This window comes from Pectinophora gossypiella, unplaced genomic scaffold, assembly GCF_024362695.1.
Source record: "Pectinophora gossypiella unplaced genomic scaffold, ilPecGoss1.1 Pgos_58, whole genome shotgun sequence".
In the NCBI taxonomy this organism is placed as follows: domain Eukaryota; kingdom Metazoa; phylum Arthropoda; class Insecta; order Lepidoptera; family Gelechiidae; genus Pectinophora; species Pectinophora gossypiella.
This window is the reverse complement of record NW_026063268.1, coordinates 206232-227876: the sequence shown is the minus strand read 5'-3', so window position 1 is coordinate 227876 and position 21645 is coordinate 206232. Positions and strand designations below refer to the sequence as shown.

The 21645-nt window shown below is 44.5% G+C and overlaps 1 protein-coding gene across 1 annotated transcript in view; it reads right to left on the bottom strand.

Moving 5' to 3' along the window:
- LOC126381498 (uncharacterized) overlaps positions 1–20545 on the bottom strand; it is a 52802-nt gene extending 32257 nt beyond the window's left edge. The window contains exons 1-26 of the mRNA XM_050030978.1: positions 20472–20545; positions 19932–20068; positions 19004–19124; positions 18260–18389; positions 17077–17217; positions 16451–16544; positions 15565–15714; positions 15119–15260; positions 14258–14437; positions 13212–13368; positions 12327–12455; positions 11320–11421; positions 10108–10235; positions 8970–9113; positions 8417–8552; positions 7636–7731; positions 6561–6671; positions 5761–5850; positions 4721–4892; positions 4112–4275; positions 3582–3684; positions 2987–3109; positions 2591–2761; positions 1978–2165; positions 1685–1789; positions 1049–1163 (exon numbers count right to left, since the gene is read on the bottom strand). Of these exons, the coding sequence (XP_049886935.1) occupies positions 1049–1163; positions 1685–1789; positions 1978–2165; positions 2591–2761; positions 2987–3109; positions 3582–3684; positions 4112–4275; positions 4721–4892; positions 5761–5850; positions 6561–6671; positions 7636–7731; positions 8417–8552; positions 8970–9113; positions 10108–10235; positions 11320–11421; positions 12327–12455; positions 13212–13368; positions 14258–14437; positions 15119–15260; positions 15565–15714; positions 16451–16544; positions 17077–17217; positions 18260–18389; positions 19004–19124; positions 19932–20068; positions 20472–20545 (3403 nt within the window). The remainder of the gene's footprint in view (positions 1–1048; positions 1164–1684; positions 1790–1977; positions 2166–2590; positions 2762–2986; positions 3110–3581; positions 3685–4111; positions 4276–4720; positions 4893–5760; positions 5851–6560; positions 6672–7635; positions 7732–8416; positions 8553–8969; positions 9114–10107; positions 10236–11319; positions 11422–12326; positions 12456–13211; positions 13369–14257; positions 14438–15118; positions 15261–15564; positions 15715–16450; positions 16545–17076; positions 17218–18259; positions 18390–19003; positions 19125–19931; positions 20069–20471) is intronic.
- Positions 20546–21645: the final 1100 nt, after the last annotated feature.

The window sequence follows — 21645 nt, the reverse complement described above, 5'->3', positions numbered from 1 at the left end:
AGTAATAATGAAACACTTTCATCATGATCAGTCTTTGGGGATGGCAGCGGTGCGTGCCCGCTGAATCCCTCTTTACCTTGTCTCGTTCAGTTGGGTACGTTCCAATCACAACACAAAATTTTACGTCCAAAACGTTTATTGCACCTCTCACAGTCCACCATTTTTAACTACTTAACTAACCAATCATTCATCTACCATAAATAGCGCACACATTTAGCCAGTTCCTTTTTCCACTTCTTATATCGTACTGTCAAACTCTTGTCTCTCTCCCGACTCCCGTGTGTGTGCGGGAGCGCGGGCGGGAAACGACCGCTGATTGGCCGACGGTTTTCACGATTGTCAAGCCGCCACAAGCCCATTAACGTCCCCACTGCTGGGGCACGGGCCTTCCCTATGGATGGATAGGGAGATCTGAATGAAACACTTTATTGAACACAAATTTACAGTCAGGAAGGCAACCTACGGCCTGGCAAACCTTACGCATCTGGAGCTTTTTGATTTTCATGAGACCTATTTAAGTCTTGGTCAAATTCTAACGCCGTAAAAAAAATGACGGATAAACAAGATGGCCGCCATACATAGATTCGAATAAATACACGACACACGAGCTGCTTTAGCAGCGAGCGAACCACGCGAAATCTAGTCTAGTTTACAGGATAAACTTATTCAAAGGTGGGCAAAGGTGGCCTTATCGCTAAGTGCGATCTCTTCCAGACAATCTTAGGCCTCGTCAATGCCTTCGGGCAAATCTAGGGCCAAGAGCAAACCCATCAAAGGTAAAAAGATAAAGATAAAGATAATAAAAAAAAACAATTTGGGAAATATAGTTGTGAGCTAATGTTCATCATCACTAACTCAAGAGCTACGCTCTTTTCGGTGTAGCATTCTCCATTCTTATCTATCAAAGACCAATTCCTTCACTTCCTTATGACACGACCTCCACCTTCTCTTTAATCTGTTCCATGTAAGCATCTTGGTCTTCCCCTTCCTCTCTTTCCTTGTAGATGCCCTTCTATGATGTTGTGTTAAAACCAACAAAATGTCTCACCCAAGAAGTTGAACATGTGGTCCTGGTGCATGCCAGGTGGAGGAACGGCGTCTGTGGCAGCTGTGAATGCGGCGCATGCTGGCAGCGCCAACGTGCGGCCAGCCAGGTCATCCTCCTGTCATATTGCATTACGACGATCATGTCAGACCTTTACACCTTTATACCGACCTCCGTGGTCCAGTGGTTGAGCGTTGGGCTCACGATCCGGAGGTACTGGGTTCCCCGGTGGGAACATAATCAGAATTCACTTTGTGATCCCTAGTTTGGTTAGGACATTACAGGCTGAACACCTGATTGTCCGAAAGTAAGATGATCCGTGCTTCTGAATATTGAAGAATAAAGGATTTTGTTTTCTTTCTAAAAATATATTTTTATTAACCTCTCTGCACAAACAAGCAGTTTTCGTCGTTTTCAGCCATCCAAACTTTTCATTTATTGATTTTGATATTTCCAATCCCGCGGAATTGGAGTCGGGATTGCATTCCCTAGTCAGATTCAGAGAGAGTCAAATCAGAGAGTTCAGATTCCTCAGTCACCCTAGTTGGTCGATAGCAAAACGTACTGAATTCTCAATCAAAAGGGGTCAATCTCGAGGTCCTGAAGTATGTTGTCACGAGCTGATTGAAATATGCTTACCGGTAACTTGGCCTTATGAGCAGACTTGCCAATAGCGCTGTTCTCGCCTCGAGGGCCCATCAGGATCTGTGCGGTGCCTCTGTTGAGCCACTCGAAGGCTTTGTTCTGAAAGACAAAGTCATAGAGGAATAACTGAAATCAACCAGCCGAGAATTTGTCAATAGGCAGATTTTCTTGAAGTAAACCTAGCTCGCTGCTGGGGAGCGGAGAGTTGCCGTTCTATACGTAGTGTTATTCCTTATTCTATGCTATTGGTTCAATGTGGTCTTTTCAACCGCCCTGGTCTTCCTCACCTCCAGCTTGGTCTCAGGAGCGCCAATCTCAGCGTTGAGCTTGCTGGCGATGATGTCGACCGGCGACAGATTGAAGCTGTCATCGGAGCCGGGGCCCAGGTTACCCATGATGACGTCAGCGAGCTCATTGATATTGTTCTTCATGCGGACGAGACACGCGGCAGCGCGGGTGTCATCCGACGGGAGCCCTGTGGCGGGGAACAAGACAAGCTATACCATTGGAGTTGGGTGCACTTTGGATTCTCACTCATTCGTCATCAATCATCATTCGTCATCACTTATCAACAGTCATTCATCAGTCATCATTTTGTCATTTTATCTAGACGTTCGTGATTATCAACCATTCTATTTCATATATCAACCATTCGTTAACAGCAATTATTCTTCATCAGCCATCATTCGTCATTACTCATTATTCATCATAAGGCACTATCATTCGTCCTCGGTCATCATTCGTCATCAGTCATCATCACTTATCATCATTCATCATTAGCCATCATCAGTCATTATTTGTCATCAGTCATCATACGTCAACTCATCAGCCATTAGTCATCAATCACTCACCATCATTGGTCATCTCATCAGTCATCATCTCATCAATTATCACACTCACCGTTCTCATCGCAGCCATGTGGATCAAACATGTACAGATGGTTGTCATGTTTCCACACCGCCATCGACCCGCCGCGCGCCGTGAACACGCCCGCCTTGTTGTCCTTGAACAGCGCCGCTAGCGACTGCTTGAGAGACATCACGCCACTGCCCGGTTCCGGGCTGAGCTGGCCTGGAAGTTGAAATTTACATGTGATGAGAAACATTTCTAGCTCATTCATAAAAATGCTCTATTCGTTTTTCTCCTCATTTAACAGAATGCCTCCTCCATTTCCCAGTACATCCTTGTTGGCTCACCAATGCCCTGAATTTACTGAGTGTTCAGATGTTTGTGGGAGTTTTCGGGAGGTTTTTATACCTGAAGCAAGAAGTGGATGCCTTTCACACACTGACTCACCACTAAACTGGCTGTCCATGATATCAGTCTCAATGCAGTCGTACTCTGATATCTGGAAACGAGGCAGCACATCAGCCGCTGCTAGGGTTCCTGTGGTGCCGGACGACACCTCCTCTTCCTCGCCTGAAAACCCAATTCAATTTTTATCAACTATCTACTCAGCACGTATTTTTAGCGTGACTTATTGTAGATTTGCCACAAACAACATTGCATCAACTACTTGGCCGGAGCTGCTGAGGGCTCTCACCCTTGGCGACAAGCCTGATCTAATCTAACCTAAAGATTTCACAGATCATGTTTTAAAAAACCATTATGATCCTAACATGAATTAATTAATCCAGCGTAGAAGCCATCATCATCACCTCTCTAGCGTTATCCTGTTTTTCGCAGGGTCCGCTTACTAAACCTAACCTGAAGATTTGACAGGTCCGGTTTTTTACACAAGCGACTGCCCGTCTGACCTTCCAACCCGCGAAGGGAAAACCAGCCCAATACACCTCAATTACCTGCGACCTCAAAGTAAGAGTTTAAAAGCGTTCTACCAACTGGACTACCACGGCTCAACAAACAAAAATATAAAAAAGACCAAACTGACCACCTTCGTTCTCTTCGCTCTTCGCAGGCGTCTCGAAGTTTATACCCAATTTGTCGAGGTGTTCCATAGTTTTCTCGTAAAGAATATCACCGCGGACCAGGCACTGTGGAACAAATAGAGCATTTATTATTATTATTTGAAATCCATGTGTTTTTGAGAGGAAGCTCCATGACTTCCTGGGGATCACTTAAATGGCCGCCAGTGGCAAGCTTCTACTGTGTATGAGAGCCTCACAGCTCAGCTGAGAGCTGCACAGCAGGTGCAATAGCGTCTCATCTTCCTTTGAGGAAATAGTAACAATAAACATCCGGGTAAAAATTTTGCCCTGAAATTTTCCTGAATGTGAAACAACAACAAAAAACAACAAACATTTACAAAAACATCTCAGAATACACACAATTTACGTCTCAGGTCATGAATATCAGCGGGAGTTCACTTGGTTCACTCATATTGAGCTGAACACGAGGTCACCTTTGAGGACGGAGTCGGGGTTCGAGTTACCATCTTAGAATACGGATGACGACACTCACCTCATTGATATCAGCAGGAGTCCACTCAGCGGGGTCAATCAGCTCGGCCATGGCGATGGCGGCGATGGACGTCGGTGTCGCCTGCTTGTTGCGGTGGTCTTCTGGGAACCTTTCGTCTCCCTCGTGGAAGTTGCCGCGGACTATCCATCGGCTAGGGGCCACGGCTGTTGGAACGAGACAGCATGATTAACATAAGAAAGCAGGAATTTATGGACGCTGCCGAGAATGCTGCCCGGGTGACAAAATCCTGGGATGAAAAATCTGAATGCCATCTAAGCGATATTCTCACTCGGACGGGATTCTAACCCAAATATTCACTTAACGATTGTCAGCTGTAGATTAGGAAAAAACTGTCGTTTTTACATATTTGCGAAAAAGTCTCCGAGGTCCTGTGGTTAAGCGTTGGGTTAAGTAGTAACCGGGACCAAAGGCTTATCATCTTTCTTTCGGACAATCAGGTGATCCTGTAATGTCCTATAACCAAACTGGGAATCACAAAGTGATATTCTTGAGGTGTCCCCACTGGGATTTGAACCCGGGACCTCCAGATCGTGAGCCCAACGCTCAAACCACTGGACCACGGAGGCCGTTCAAAGAAATGTTACTCACGCGTCATCTTGTTGACAGGCTCAGGGCGCTCCCCGAGCTCGAACACTCCGATCTCAGAGATGCTGAACGGCTTCCTCTTGAGGTTACGTACGTTGTCCATGAAATATTCACAGAGTCGTGTCACCCGGGTGAAGTAGAGGAGGCAGGCCTTGCCGCCACCTTGCAGGCTTACCTGTAAAAAAGGGTCATCATCATCATCATCAGCCCATTAACGTCCCCACTGCTGGGGCACGGGCCTTTCCTATGGATGGATGGGGAGATCGGGCCTTAAACCATCACGCGGGCCCAGTGCGGATTGATGGTTATTAACGACTGCTAATGCAGCCGGGACCAACGGCTTAACGTGCCTTCCGAAGCGCGGAGGAGCTCGAGATGAAAACTATTTTTTTTGTGGTCACCCATCCTACGACCGGCCTTTGCGAAAGTTGCTTAACTTCAACAATCGCAGACCGAGCGCGTTTACCGCTGCGCCACCGAGCTCCTCAAGTAAAAAGGGTACAACTTGCTATTCCCTAAGGGGTGCAGAGGTACACCTCTGGCTACCAGTCTGGCTAACAGCCCAAGCGTTCTCCAAACAGGGCTATCCCGGATTCTGCAAGCTTCTATCTTGATAAAACACAACAATCTATTATTTATAGACTCCATCATCATTTCACTACAGTTCTCACAGCGTCAGCTTACCTGAAGATTTGACAGGTCCTGTTTTTACAGACTAACCATGACCTTCCAGCCTGAAGGATAAACTAGCCTTTCTCCGATATGTAGGTTTCGTCATGGTTAAGATTTTTTACAACCATCATCTTCGGAAATGAATTCGGATTCAGTGATTCAAAGCTCAACCCGAGATTGATACCCATGACTTAACGATCTGAATCCTGTGTTTGGCAAGGTTCTACCGTTCTCAAGAGTCCGTTTACCTAACCTGAAGGTTTGACAGGTCAGGTTTTGTACAGAAGCGACTGCCAGTCTGGCATTCCAACCCGCGAAGGGAATACCAGGACACGTAATGGGACGCAGCTATGGCTATTAACAATACTAACCCTCGTGCCATATCTATCAGCTGGCCACGGATGGTACACGTAATATTTCCCGCCTTCGTTCCATATCGCCGTCTCGTACTCTCCAGGGATCTGATGGTTTCAAAACAGCTTCATTAGTAGCTAACAATCTACTCGTGAGTATATGGTTGACCATTGGGCTTACCATGGTATAAGAAAACCAAAATGCGTAAAAGTGATAGCATTAAAACGCAGGGTCGGATGACGTCAGCTGGGCAAACCTTGAAAATGCTTGCTGTCAGTTTTGAGCGTACCTGGGGCCTGTTTAATAAAACTTACAATTGTGAATTACAACGACAATTTGATGTTCATTGCGTAGCTAATATGAAACTGCAAAATATTCGTGATCACACACTCCGCAATGGACATCAAATTGTCATTGTAATTTACAATTGTAAGTTTTATTAAACAGGCCCCTGGTCTTCTTATACATGGTTTGACCAATATCGGTCCTGCATTTTTTTTAAATTTCGCGCTGTAGAATGCAGTGGCCAGTGGCGGACTTTTTATCAAAAAAGTGACAAATCGGAGGATTTTCAGAAGTTTTTCTGATCACGTAAGTTAAGTATTTATTGATCAATTAATGTATTCGTTAAACATAATGCAGGAATATAGCTTATAAATAGAATTTATACCCGCGTGAAATTTTCAATTTTAAAATTCAATAGTTAGGAAAACCGTCTACATTAATAGAGGGAACTCCGTCATATGCCGATCTTGCCTCAATCCAGATATTGTCAACTATTAAAGCTTTAAAAACATCAAAAAGTAAGTCTTCTCACCTGTAGGATACCAGAATCCGCTTCCTTGAAGAAGGCTTCGATCCCCCTACACAAATCGAAAACCTTTGGATTTGTTGATATCAACTTGCCCCACACGGCAATTCCTCTTTCCTGGCAACACAAAAACAGTGAACAGTATAAGCTATATTACCTCTTTTAATCAATCATCAATCATGACCAAAAATCTACCTTATTTTTATTTCATACTGTAAGTAAACGTCATCATCATCATCAGCCCATTAACGTCCCCACTGCTGCGGCACGGGCCTTCCCTATGGATGAATAAGGAGATCGGGCCTTAAACCATCACGCGGGCCCAGTGCGGATTAATGGTTATTAACGACTGCCAATGCAGCCGAAACCAACGGCTTAACGTGCCTTCCGAAGCACGGAGGAGCTAGAGATAAAAACTTTTTTGTTGTTTTTTTTTGGTCACCCATCCTATGACCGGCCTTTGCGAAAGTTGCTTAACTTCAACAATCGCAGACCGAGCGCGTTTAACGCTGCGCCACCGAGCTCCTCATAAAGTAAACGTCATATTTTGTCACAATATTGACAACAAAGGAAAGAGATTGAAAACTGAAGACAAGGCTTAGGCTTATTCTGATCGTGAATTTCAAATATAAAATTACTAAAGTCAAAGCTGTATGGTCCTCAGATCTTTGCCTGCCTTATATTTATAAGGCGAATTTAAATATCAACATTGACAATTTCGTCTTTCCATCACATCAATTGAGCCGTGGTAGTTGAAAGAACCCTTGACTCTCATTGTGAGGTCGCGGGTTTGAATCCCAGCACGGACCTAACCACTGATTTTCGTTTTTTCTTTCGAATTCAATTCATCTAGTGCTCAGTGAAAGAAAACATCGTGAGGAACCTCACCGAAAAATGCGTTTAGGAGGTATGTGGCCTAACCTGTATTGAGCTGGCTTTCCCTTCACAGGTTGGAAAGTCAGACAGGCAGTCGCTTCTGTAAAAAACCGGACCTGCCAAATCTTCATTGACCAGTTCTCCCTTTGAACGTTCAATTGCTTATCATAGACCTACTTATACGTAGATCTTCATAAATACTAACCTTATGTTTGTATTCCTTGTCCCTAACCCTGAAGTTCTCCTTCAGTTCTCCGAGCACCAATCTTCGGATTGGACCTCCTCGTTCTAACAGGGACTCCTGCAAATATTTATTATAATGTTTATTTAAATACATCAAAGTAACAGCCTCCATAGCCTAGTGGTTAGAGCATTGGGCTCACGATCTGGAGCTCCAGGTTCTATTCCCGATGGGGACACTGTCGAAAATCACTTTTCCGAAAAAGTAAGATGATGAGACATTGCAGGTTGTCCGAAAAGTAAGATGATTCCGTGCTTCAGGCACGTGAAGTCGTTCGTCCCGGACTACTAGACCAAATTGCTCCACCAAGCCGCATTGGAGCAGCGTATGGAGTATGTTCCTTCCCTCATTCAGCGCTTATCGCTATCGACCCACTAGGGTCGATTAATTCTTTCAAATATTTTTCCTCTCAGACGACGCCCTGAGCCGAGGTTCGCGCCCAACTGGGCACCCTCAGGCCTGTTGTCTTAAACGTTGTACCGGGTGAGAGCCTTCAGCGCTCCCCATTTGTCCGGCCAAGTAGTTAATGCCATCTGCGGCAAATCTACAATAAGTCACGTCAAAAAAAAAAAAAAAGGAGTATGTTCCATACCCCCTCAGGTTGATTGAGGGGAGGCCTTTGCCCAGCAATGGGACATTTATAAGCTGTTTAAGTCATGTATGAAAATCTACCCTCGATGCAAATATGCAGCCAGCTGGTGATAGACATTGAGGACCTTGAGGAGCAGCGTCATCTTGTACGTACCCTGAACAGATTGTATCCTAGATCGAGGGTCTCGTCCAAGGTATCTTCGTTCCAGGCGCGCGCACGCATGCGCTGTAGTAGAGCCAACGCCGACACACAGCACGCCACACCCGTGAAGTTTTTAAACGTTTGATATCTGATGATCATAATCAGGAGTTGATTTAAAAAAATCCTGCGTGGAACATATATCCAGTTTTAGGTCCCTCAGCCAAGTCTCTGCCGCATCCGTCACACTATGCAGCTCGGCTATGCCACCTGGGAACCGGTGTTGGTGAGGAGTTGATAATGGGAGAGCAACACTTACTCAGGCAGGATATAATAAAAGGAAGAGGCAAAACGTTTAGTGCGAATTGGTGGTATATCCACATCATAAGGATGGAATGGAATGAGTGGAATTAATTCGTGAAGTTCCTGCGCACACTCGCCGAAGTGTATACTATAAAAACTCTTTGGGTTCAGAACCCTGAAGAACAAAACCGAACCGAACTCCGAAATTGAATCGGGTGTTGTAATTCAATCTCTCCTGACACTAGAAGAAGAGAAGACTACTCACCGATAACTAGCGAAGTGCCTGGTAGCTCGCAGTATCCACTTCTCGACGTCAAGCTGTGTGAACTGGGAGTTATAGTTCTTGTCTGCTATTTCGACAGGACTGTGCAGGATGACCTCTTCTTTCGGAAGGGGGATCAGGTCGTCTCTGGGAACATAAAGAACATGATGGATTTCTCATCACAAATCCTTGATGGATGGAACACCTACAGGTCGGTGTTGTCAGCCCTGTTGGAAGAACTCTTGACTCGCATTGAGGTCTTGAGAATCCATCACGGTCCTAAACCAATGATTTTCGATTTTGTTTTCGAATTGTTGGCATCGTAGATAATTGACGTCACGAGGTTTTCAGAACTTGTGCCCGGTTAATGACAACAGGCACGCCCCCTATTTCTTGAGACTTAAACTTAGTTGGCGAGGAAAGACTATAGAAAGCTCAGTGAGGTGTGGGTACTTAGTTCAGCTTACGATGTATGAATGACCTCTTGACTACCTCATTAGTCCAGTGGTTGAGCGTTGGGCTCACTATCCGAACGAGGTTCGAACCCCGGTGGGGACATATCACAAAAATCACTTTGTGATCCCTAATTTGATTAGGACATTACAGGCTGATCACCTGAAGGCACGTTAAGCCGTTCGTCCCGGTTACTACTTACTAATGTAATCGTTACAAGAGCCATTTCAGGGGCCTTTGGCGGCTCAGTAATAACCCTGACGACCAGTGACACCACACGATAAGAAGACCTCATTGGTATATAGTCAACTTATGTTATTGGTGACGGACCTAACTAGTTCATCAGCTAGTTCTGCCCACGTGCAACAGATGGCGCCACAACTGGTCATTTGGCGGCGAGGGTGTGCAGCCGCCAAAGGATGTTGTCGTGGTACCGAACAGAGCGTAGCACCCCGCTAGCCACAAGTTGGTACTGACTAAGGATCGACGCTCCAACGTGTTATGTTGAAAGTCGTATATATGCGTCACGCTGTGTAAAACTTCGATAGCGCGTTTCAGGACTGCATTATTCAATGGTGGCGCCATCTGTTGCATGTGGACGGAACTAACTGGTCAACTAGTTAGGTACGCCACAGTTATGTTTACACTTTTGTCTACATCTTCGGGGTAAAACAGTACTTCCACTAACCGTCCAAAGGTGTGAGCGTCAGCCTTCGGGCAGTGGAGGAAGAAGTCTTCCCCTCTTAGCTGCATGATCTGTTCATTGGTGGGGGCAGCAGGCGGTTTCTCTGGTTGGATGGGGGGCACAGGCGGTGGCTATGGAACACAAAAACACCAATGACCTTCCCACCAAGAAGAGGTAATATTTTACTGTACTTATTGATTTTTGTTTTTATAAGTCATGGTAGTAGAGCGCCCAGTTGGTAGAACGCTTGCCTCTCACTTTGGGGTCTCAATAGGGACAACCCCAAGTACTTGGGACATCGCACCAAGTACTAGGGACAACCCCAAGTACCTTGGCCAACACTAAGTACTTGTAACAACCCGAAGTTCCTGGGACAACCCCAAGTTCTTGGAACAACCCCAAGTGCTTGTAACAACCCCAAGTACTTGGGACAACGTACATAAAACGCTCCAGGATTAGGTGAGGCAACCCTATTTTTTAGAAAGCCTGTTCAAACAGTGACAGCTATAAACTGTTCCCATCGTGGTAGCCGACGTAGGGTTTGCAACGGTCCGCTCTCGTAGTTAAGATCTAAAGGGACAAAAAACGTTTTCTTTTTTTCAATTTAACTTATTTATGAATAAAGAAAAATGTAATGAGATACATTTTGTCTCGTTTTTCTAAGACGCCACAGTGTACTCTTTAAAACAAATACCATGTATTAAAAACAAATAACAAATATGGGCATCTGTCTGAAATAAAATTATTTTATTTTATTTTATTTTATTTTTTTTTTTTTTTATTAATTTCCTGTATTGACGTTCAGTAAAAAGTAACTGATTTGACTAGTTGGAAAGTAGCCTACGTATTATAAAATGATAATCTAAAATTGGTATATGGACGAAATATCCTAGCAATAGAGGCTCGCGACACCAAACACTTCAGGACCCCGATACCCACCCGAGGGCGTGGTCGACGATTTCCCTCAATCAGCGCTTATCGCTATCGACCCTCTAGGGTCGATTAATTCATTCAAATACTTTTCCTCTCAGACGACGCCCTGAGCCGACTTTCACGCACAACTGGGCACCCTCAGGCCTGTTGTCTTAAACGTTGTACCGGGTGAGAGCCTTCAGCACTCCCCATTTGTCCTAATGCCATCTGCGGCAAATCTACAATAAGTCATGTCAAAAAAAAACGACATGGCGATGTACGATATCCACTTGAGTTACTCACCTCAGAAACCGTCTTCTGGAAGAAGTCTCTCATTCTTCTTCTGGAAGACTTCCGAGATGACGCCAGGCTGATCGCACTCAGCGAAGCCAGAGGATATTTACCCTGGAATAAATGTCGTGGTCTAGTGGTTAGAGCGTTGGCCTCGCCTAGGGGACCGGGTTCGATACCCGATGTCACTTTATCGAAATCACTTTGTAAGACTGTCCTTTGTTTGGTTTGCGGCTTGAATCACCCTATTGTCCTAAAAATTAAGATGATTCCGTGCTTCGGAGGACACGTTAACACGTTGATGTTATCCAGCTTACGTCGTATCAACCAGGGATGTTATGGATATGAAATTTCAGATACGGATTTAAGAATGATTATTATACCGGATACGGTTACGGATATGGACATTTATTTTATGTTTTTGATATCGGAACACACTTCATTCATGGCACTTGCAACAGTGTCCAAATATCGGTAGTTAGTTATATTTCCCTGATTTAAACGCGGTAAGAACCCGTTATTATGTGTTTTAATTATGATAATAACCGCGTAAACTTAAAACAATGTAGTACTTAACCAAAATATTTGTTAAATTGTAACAGGTTAGGAAATAAACTATTTTTTACCGATTTCAAAAAAGGAGCAGGTTCTCAATTCGGCCGAATAAATAATAATATAATATATATATATATATATATATATATATAAGAAATAAACTATTTTTTACCGACTTCAAAAAAGGAGGAGGTTCTCAATTCGGCCGTGTTTAATATAATAACGGGTTCTTACCGCGTTTAAATGGGGATTTGAGACTCCCATTTAAACGCGGTAAGAACCCGTTATTATGTGTTTTAATTATGATAATAACCGCGTAAACTTAAAACAATGTTATATATATATATGTTGTGTATGTTGTATATTATATGTTTATTCGGGGATAACTTCGTCGTGTATGAACCGATTTTGATAATTCTTTTTTTATTTATTTATTTTATTATGCATGTATGATGTCATCTTACATGGTATCTCTTCTGGTCAATGAGGGCGTTGATGTTGAGGCTGTCCCACTCGCTCTGGCAATGCACCTTCAGAGCCTTCAGGTCCAGATCGTACTTCGGCTCCCGGATCAATGGTTCCCTTTGCACCACCTCGGAAACAAAAGTGTATTATAAACAGAATGTTAATATCACGACAGCCTCCGTGGTCTAGTGGTGTTAGGCTCACGATCTAGAGGTCCGGGTTCGATTCCCAACGGGGACATTGTCGAAATCACTTTGTGAGACTGTCCTTTGTTTGGTAAGACTTCAGGCTTGAATCACCTGATTGTCCGAAAACGTAAGATGTTTTCGTGCTTCGGAGGGCACGTTAAGCCGTTGGTCCCGGCTATTAGCTGTAAAAACACCTCCACCAACCCGCATTGGAGCAGCGTGGTGGAGTATGCGCCATACCCCCTCCGGTTGATTGAGGAGAGGTCTGTGCCCAGCAGTGGGACGTATTTAGGCTGTTTATGTATATGTTAATATCACGTGGTTTCAAGGGTTTATGCCCGATTCATGGCAATAGGCTTACCCCCTATCTTCTTCTGGTTGTGAGGTGAAATACCAACCTCATCAACCCTGGTGTCAGAGTTATTATTAAGCCGCCAAAGTTCTTGGTATAATTTTATTGATAGCGATATGAAACAGGGTGTTAGTGACATCGTAACGAAAACTTTGAGGGATAACTCAGACCATGACTTGAGTTGATATCAAGTGAAAATTTCCGTATATTTTTGACAAAACGACATAATGTCGTTCGAGTCGATAAAACGACCGTGACAAAATCTTATCAAGTCGCACATGTTAATCCGGCTGGTCTGAATGAAGTTTGGTAAAACACCCGTCTCAAAAGATAAAGGTACTTACTTCAATATTCGTAAGAGTGATAGGCGGTTTGGGCTTGGTCTTGCTGGCCGAGTGCAGATCTGCGTACGAGTTCCAGAAATCGAGAACGAACGACGTGATCCCGGGGTAGCGCAGGAACGCGCCTGCGCCCCAGTTGGGGACGCAACACATGGCCTTGCTGTGAAACACGAGAAAATACAAGACACGTCTCATCATCTCTGAACTCAACTTTATTGCCTTTTCACAACGTAGATGGACATAAGACCTTTCTGGACAACAGCAAAAGCAGCACTTTGTGATCCCTAGTTTGGTTAGGACATCACAGGCTGATCACCTGATTGTCCAAAAAGTAAGATGATCCGTGCTTCGGAAGGCACGTTAAGCCGTTGGTCCCGGTTATTACTTACTGATGTAAGTTAGTAGTCGTTACATGTATGATGTCAGGGGCCTATGGCGGCTCAGTAATAACCCTGACACCAGGTTTGATGGAGTTGGTAATCCACCTCACAATCCACACGATAGAAGAAGAAGATTAAATGGAGCTTGAAATGAGTAGTCGTTACATGAGTTACATCTGGCGTCTCAATAGTAACCCTGACACCAGGGTTGATAAGGTCAGTCGTTGATCCCGCAACCACCAGAGATCACCATCATCATCTCCTTAGCACCCGTTTGTCACACCGCTAACCTAACCTGAAGATTTGACAGGACAGGTTTTTTACAGAAGCGACTGCCTGTCTGACCTTCCAACCCGCGAAGGGAATACCAGCCCAATACAGGTTACAACCACAAACCACAAGAGATAAGAAGTGTTAAGTGTTGTAAGAAGCTGCAGTAGTTTTAGGCGGATGAGACGTTCGTTATGTAAAAATTGACGATTCAAAGTGTAACTATGTTACCTACTAAATAAAGATATTTTTGAATTTGAATAAGGTTCATCATATCCAGCTTACGACATCGTATCAACAGTGGCTGCAAGTTGTCTTTGATTACTTGTGGCTCTGCCCACCCCATTAGGGATTACGGGCGTGAGTTTATGTATGTATGTATGAATAAGCTGGACTCACGTGTTATACTTGTGTTCGAACGGCTCCCCGACCTCGTTCATGAGGTGAGGGTCGAAGATGTAGCAGATTGTCTTCACTGAGCCCGCGGACTCAGGGGGGTGGCCCCAGATGAGGAAGTGGCGGTCCCCGCCCACAGTCAGAATCATCATGTAGTTGCTGCCGGCGCGCTTCTCCATCAACCTGGTGGGATAGGCGGAAAATTACAACTAAACTATGACAAAAATCTTTCACGTATTCAGCAGTCAAGGAAAACATCCTGAGGAAACGCACATTCCTGAGAAATGCGTTTCGGAGGTATGTGACCTAACCTGTATTGGGCTGGTTTTCCCTTCACGGGTTAGAAGGTCAGATAGATATGCTAGACTAGTAAGAAAAAGCACTGGTGTGTTCATCATCTCCCTAGCGTTATTCCGTTTTCACAGGGTTCGCTTACCTAACCTGAAGATTCGACAGGTCCGGTTTTTACAGAAGCGACTGCCTGTCCTACCTTCCAACCCGCGAAGGGAAAACCAGCCCAATACAGGTTAGGTCACATACCTCCGCAATGCATATCTCGGGCTATGGAGGCCACACAGGAGGCCCTCACTACGTTTTCCTTCACCGCTGAGCACGTGATAATCATTTATGATCCGAACATGAATTCGAAAAACGATTTGGAAAATCGTAGGTTTAGGGCTGTGCTGGGTTTGAACCTGCGGCCTTCCAGTGAGAGTGAAGCGTTCTTCCAACCTACCCAACCCAATTTCAAATTCCAACCAACCGCGGCTCGCTGTGTTAATCTTTTTATTTTCTTAAGAGGTTTTAGTTACAACCCCTAAAGATCAAACTATCCTTGAGGACCTGAGAGGCTCTAATACTCACTGCAACAAATCAGACCCGGCCTCCAGGTTGTCAGGGTGCTTCGCCAGCAGCCCCTTGTCCACCTGCTGCATCTTCACCGTGTACTTGGTGTCGTGGAAGAAGAACGACGGCATCAGCTGGTTCAGCTCCAGCTGTGGCTTGCCTGATGATGAACACCAAACATTTGTGGACGGAATTGTAAGAAAAGGCTTTGTAAAAAATCTGTGAGCGGAATTAAACATGGCAGCATTTTTGTGGCTCAAAAATGATGCAAGGAAAATCGTACCGCAGGGGGGTGGAGCTTTATAATCATACCGTAACACCGGCCCTCGCGGCACAGTAACCTTTTTTTTGACGTGACTTGACTCGGCCGGACAAATGGAGAGCGCTGAGGGCTCTAACCCGGTACAAAATTTAAGACAACAGTCCTGAGTGTGCCCAGTCCGTTTACCAGCGGAAGCCAATACCTTTATAGCACTTCAAAGCCACCATACAGGACTTGTAGAAGCGGTCCCCGCTCTCGATAACGTCATCCACGTCGCGCCTCACCAGTTCGGCTGGGGTCTTCTCGTCCAGGAGTGCTCGGCAGACCAAAGCAATGCAGCCGGTTTGGGAACCTAAGGATATTAATGGTTGTTTAGAAGGAAGATTCAGACAATGTGGTCCTGTGGTACATCAGCTTGCTTCTCATACGGGAAGCGCTGGTTCGAACTAAGGTTCCGGACTTGCACCAATGAGTTAGAAATCAGAAATCAGAATCATTTATTCAACGTAATTATCATGGATAAACTTGTTGAAGGTCAATGTAACATTTTTGAATTTACTTACGTCATTTCGCAAGGTGTTATGGCTGAGGAGAAGAAATGACAAGAAACTGCAACACATCTTTTAAAAACCAATGAGATAACTAGAGTTTCACTATCACAGTTTGCTCGACCATTATAGACGGCGATACGGCTCACCTATCACGTTGGTCTAACAGAAAGCTCGGTGAGGTGTGGGTACTTAGTCCATCTTGCCATGGATGTACCTCTGACTACCCCAACTGCGATTGATTAGATTAGAAGAGCGGGTGGGAAAGAGCCCCGAGTAAGTACCACTCGCATCACCCGTGATTGGGTCCTTAGGTCTGTATGACCGAAAGGTTGGTAGGACCATGGGAAGGTGGTGGGTTCTGATTTTGGCAGTTGGGGTACCAACTGCGATATAAGTAGTTGTGATCTTATGTTTAGAAGAAAGCTGGATCTCACCCGACCAACTTCCTTCAACAGGCCTGAAGATGCCCAGCTAGCGAGAACCTCGGCTCAGGGCGTCTGAGAGGAAATATTTGAAAGACTGGACTGAAGTATTTACCACAGTGCGTCGACGAGTATCTCTTGGAGTTACATCCTATGCTGCCTTGAAGCATCATCTTATTCGTGTCCACTTGTATGAAGTTATGCCAGATCTGACGACAAGAATACACATTAAACATCAGCCTACTCTCTCTGCTATAACAAGCAGTCTATACGTCTCACTGCTGGGCACTGGCCTCCCCTCAATCAACCGGAGGGGGTATGGAGCATACTCCACCACGCTGCTCCAATCCGGGTTGGTGGAATGTTTTTACGGCTTATAGCCAGGACCAACGGCTTAACGTGCCCTCCGAAGCTGGTCTTTTGCACTTTAGAGAATATTCTCAGAGACGACACATCAGCTCAAGCCTTGTGAGGTAGATTAGCAAGCGAAGACGGGTCGCTAGGCAGTTTAATTTATCTCTTATACTTATAAGAGAAAAAGAGAGATAAAAGAAAGAAAGGAGAGAAGAATTGGATAGTTTAAATGTCCGAACATACCAAAATGCACAGCTGAGGCAAATCGTGTGGAGGAAGTTTCGAATTAACATCTTCGAATATGGAAGTTGGTTTTTTGGGTATTTTCCTTATGATCTTGCCCCCCATCAGACCAAAAATTACATAAGTACGCCTAAGGCTTCATACCTTCCTCAACTTAGCGCCCTCATACTGCGGTGGAATAGTCATTTCCTCAGGCAAAATCCTCAGTAACTTGGGTCGAGGCTTCCGTCGCCTCAGGAACGGGGGCTTCCAGCGTCTGGTTTCCAATGGTGGCAGTTCTATTAGCTGGAAATATACGAAATAATTTCCAGGTCAAAAAAAGTGAGAAAATGTTTACGTACTAAGATCTTGTCTAAACCGGCGTACGTGTATGAAACGACTTCTTCTATCGTGTGGGTTGTGAGATGAATTACCGACCACATCAACCCATCAGGGTTACTATTGAGCCGCCAAAGGCCCCTGACATGACTCATGTAACGACTACGTACATACATCAGTAAAAACGACTGATATATATTCTTCTTCTTTTTTCTTTGTCGTTCCCTCACTGCTGAGGATCGCGACCACTGGTTATTATAATATGCTGCGTGGACCGCTTTCTGTATGCTGCCGCCCACGTCTTCTTCAGAGTGTCAGACCACCTCGTAGGTGCCCTTCCTCGAGCACGTCTGCCATCCATTTCCCCAACGATGATCTGCTTCTCCAGACCATGCTTTGGGCATCGCATAATATGTCCGAAGAAGCTTAGGGCACGTTTCCGAAATATGATAAGCAAAAGAAGTGTGTCAGCATTGAAGCAAATGGAATTCCATACATTCTGCTTACTCCGGTGAGATATAGGCATCAGTTTATGTATGTATGTTTCGAGTCTAGTTCCTAACAAGAGAGATTGTCTTCGAAGTACTGGTGGGTTAAAATGGCCACATCGAAGCAGTTCATCTAAGAAAGCAATATTGCAATTTGACATTTGCGCATTAAGTTCTTAGATGAATTGCTTTAATGTGGCCATCTTAACCTCCCCGTTTAGATCATTACACGATTATCACGTGCTCAGCGGTGAAGGAAAACAACACGATTTCGGAGGTAATACCTATGTGACCTAACCTGTATTGGGCTGGCTTTCCCTTCGCGAGTTGGAAGGACAGACAGGCAGTTGCTTATGTAAAAAGCCGAACCTGTCAAATCTTCAGGTTAGGTAAGCAGACCCCGTTGAAAACTTTGTGGGGGATTTGATCTAGTCTGGAAAGTTGCCACTCCAATTTTAAAGGCCAGGCATGGAATACTCTAAGCCAGCGAGCATGCGTGAAGGAGAGTTATTATCACTTACAACTTTGGGTGGTCTCTCTGGCGGCCCGGGAGGTGCCCAAGGCTTGGTGTGGACCTTCACCTTGGTCACTTCAGGCCACTGGCGCTTGCACAGGTTGCGTCTTCGGACCTGCGCCCGGTATTCCGCTTCTCTGTGGGGTGAGGGAAACATTTCAAAGACCGAACAAAGCGTTTCTGTTTAGTCAAATGTGTTTTCTCTTCTTCTTCTCTTGACATTTCTGCCGGTGTAATGAGCTTACCCAGGAAGTCTTGCTAAAAAGAAACTCAAGTTATAATTGGAATGAACACAGATAGCTGAAATGCATTACACTTCTAGACCAGACGCATTGTAAATGATGAAGCGAAGCGCATGGTGCGAATTTTGGGTACTTATTTCAACCATATCGATCATAACCCGCCGTACATCTAGTCTTCTCCTTATCGTGTGGGTTGTGAGGTGAATCACCAACCTCGTCAACCCTGGTGTCAGAGTTATTATTGAGCCGCTATAGGTCTACCATAGGTACCTACTTACATCAGTATAAATAAGTAGTAACCGGGACCAACGGCTTCCGAAGAACGGATGATCTTACTTTCAGACAATCAGGTGATCAGCCTGTAATATCCTAACCAAACTAGGGATCACAAAGTGATTTTTGTGATTTGTCCCCACCGGGATTCGGACCCGGGACCTGCGGATCGTGAGCACATCGCTCAACCACTGGACCACAGAGGTCGTCAATGTGACCCGGTCATGAATACTTACTCCCTGGCTATTTGCGAAGGCGTCAGAGGTATCTCCTCGGGTGGTTCGGGCTCCGCTGCCTTCTTGCCACCTTTCCCGGGGGCAGGCTCGTCTTTCTTCTTCTCATCTTTGCCTCCTTTTCCTGCAATATCATCATCATCAGCCCATTAACGTCCCCACTGCTGGGACACGGGCCTTCCCTATGGATGGATAGGGACATCGGGCCTTAAACCATCACGTAGGCCCAGTGCGGATTGATTATTAACGACTGCTAATGCAGCCTGGACCAACGGCTTAACGTGCCTTCCGAGGCACGGAGCAGCTCGAGATGAAAACTATTTTCTTTTGTGGTCACCCATCCTATGACCGGCCTTTACGAAAGTTGCTTAACTTCAACAATCGCAAACCGAGCGCGTTCACCGCCGAGCCCGGGTTATTCTTTCATTCTAAAATTAACAGATGTCAATTATATCCGTCCCTTTCATTTTCGGCGGAAAAGAAAATGACGGGTATAAATTGATAGGGGAGGCCCAGCGGTGGGACGTAAATAGCCTGTTTATGTTGTAGTTTCTAAACCGTGAGAGCCGTGATAGCCCAGTCGGTAGATTGCTTGCCTCTCACTTTGAAGTCGCAGGTTCGAATCCAGCACAGGATTAAACCAATGATTGTCGAATTTGTTTTCGAATTCATGTTTGGATCATAAGTAAGTAACTGATTATCATGTGCTTAGCGGTGAAGGAAAACATCGTGAGGAAACTCACATTCCCGAGAAATGCATTTTCGGAGGTAAGTATATGACTTAACCGGTATTGGGCTGGTTTTCCCTTCGCGGGTTGGAAGGTCAGACAGGCAGTCGTTTCCGGAAAAAAACCGGACCTGTCAAATCTTCAGGTTAGGTAAGCGGACCCTGTGAAAAACGGGATAATGCTAGGGAGATGATGTAGCTAACCTTTCGCCGGCTCTTCCTTAGTTTTTCCCTTTTCATCTTTTCCTTTTTTTCCGGTATCTTTTACTTCCTTGTCATCTTTCTTTTTTCCTTCCTTTTTCGATGACGCATCCCCTGCCGCTGTAGCTGAAGGAGCAGATCTAAAAATAGAGTTTTTTTTTATTCCTGTTAACTGTAGTTGAGGCGGAAGGCAAGAGGGAAACCACTGCCCTATTTTTCCCTAAAAAGTAGCATGGAGAATGCTACACCGACAAGAGCGTGGCTCTTAAATTAGTGATGATGAACTGTGATTATACATGAACAGGTGTTGGTGGTGACACTGTAATGAATACTGAGGGGGATAATAAATTCAGCTCAAAACAAACTCACGACTATGTCCCAATTGGGGTAGTCAGAGGTACATCCATCGCAAGATGAACTAAGTACCCACACATCACCGAGCTTTCTGTTAGACCAACGTGATAGGTGAGCCGTATCGCCGTCTAATGGCCCAACCAACTGTGTTAGTGAAAATGTTTTTTTTTTTAAAAAAAACGAACTCACTTCGGCTTTTTTTTATCGTCTTTCTCTTTCAGAGGGTATTTCTCGCCAGCAAACCCGCTCTTCCACTCCGGCATGATCGTTTATTCCATTCAAAATTCTCGCTCACAAAACCCTACGACAATAAACACGAAAATAATATAAAAAAGAGTAAAAAGAGAAATGAAAAAATGAAAAAAAAAAAGAATGAAATTAATGATGAATGAATGAATGAAGAGTAATGTGGCGTCCAATATGGAAATAAAAATGAAAAAAAAAGAAGAAATGAATGAATGAATGAAGAGTAATGTGGCGTCCAATATGGAAATAAAAATGAAAAAATAGAATGAAATGAATGAATGAATGAAGAGTAATGTGGCGTCCAATATGGAAATAAATATTTTCTTTCTTTCTTTCTTTCTAAAATAAACAAAAGATCATCTCCCTAGCATTATCCTGTTTCTCACAGAGTCCTTTTACCTAACCTGAACACTTGACAGGTCCGGTTTTTTACAGAAGCGACTGACCTTTAAACCCGCGAAGGGAAAACCAACCCAATACAGGTCAGGTCACAAACCTCCGAAAATGAATTTCGGGAATGTGGGTTTCCTCACGATGTTTTCCTTCACCGCTGAGCACGTGATAATCATTTATGATCTAAACATGAATTCGAAAACAAATTCGACCACTACCACGGCTCTTTAATTTAAAGAAAAATTTTAAAGAAAGTTGTAAGTAGTGAGCAATTACATAACTTATTGTTTTGTCTTTTCTTGTCGCCCAAATTGTACTGTATTCATGTGTTAATTATGTGTCTAATTGTTGAAATTTAGTTCTGTGCAATAAAGTATATATTATTTGATTTGATTCTTGTAACATGGACTAATTCATAAACATAAACAGCCTATACTCGTCCCACTGCTGGGCACAGGCCTCCCCTCAATCAACCGGGGGGGTATGGAGCATACTCCACCATGTTACTCCACTGCGGGTTGGTGGAGGTGTTTTAACGGCTAATAGCCGGGACCAACTAGTAATAGCCGGCTCCGAAGCACGGAATCATCTCATCTCTTTATCATCATTTAAAAAAGGTTTAAGAACGCTAGGTTGGGAGAACCTAGGTACCTCTGACTACCCCAATTGGGATATAGTCGTGAGATTATGCTATGTTTGGGAATAAACACATCTTAATGGGGCT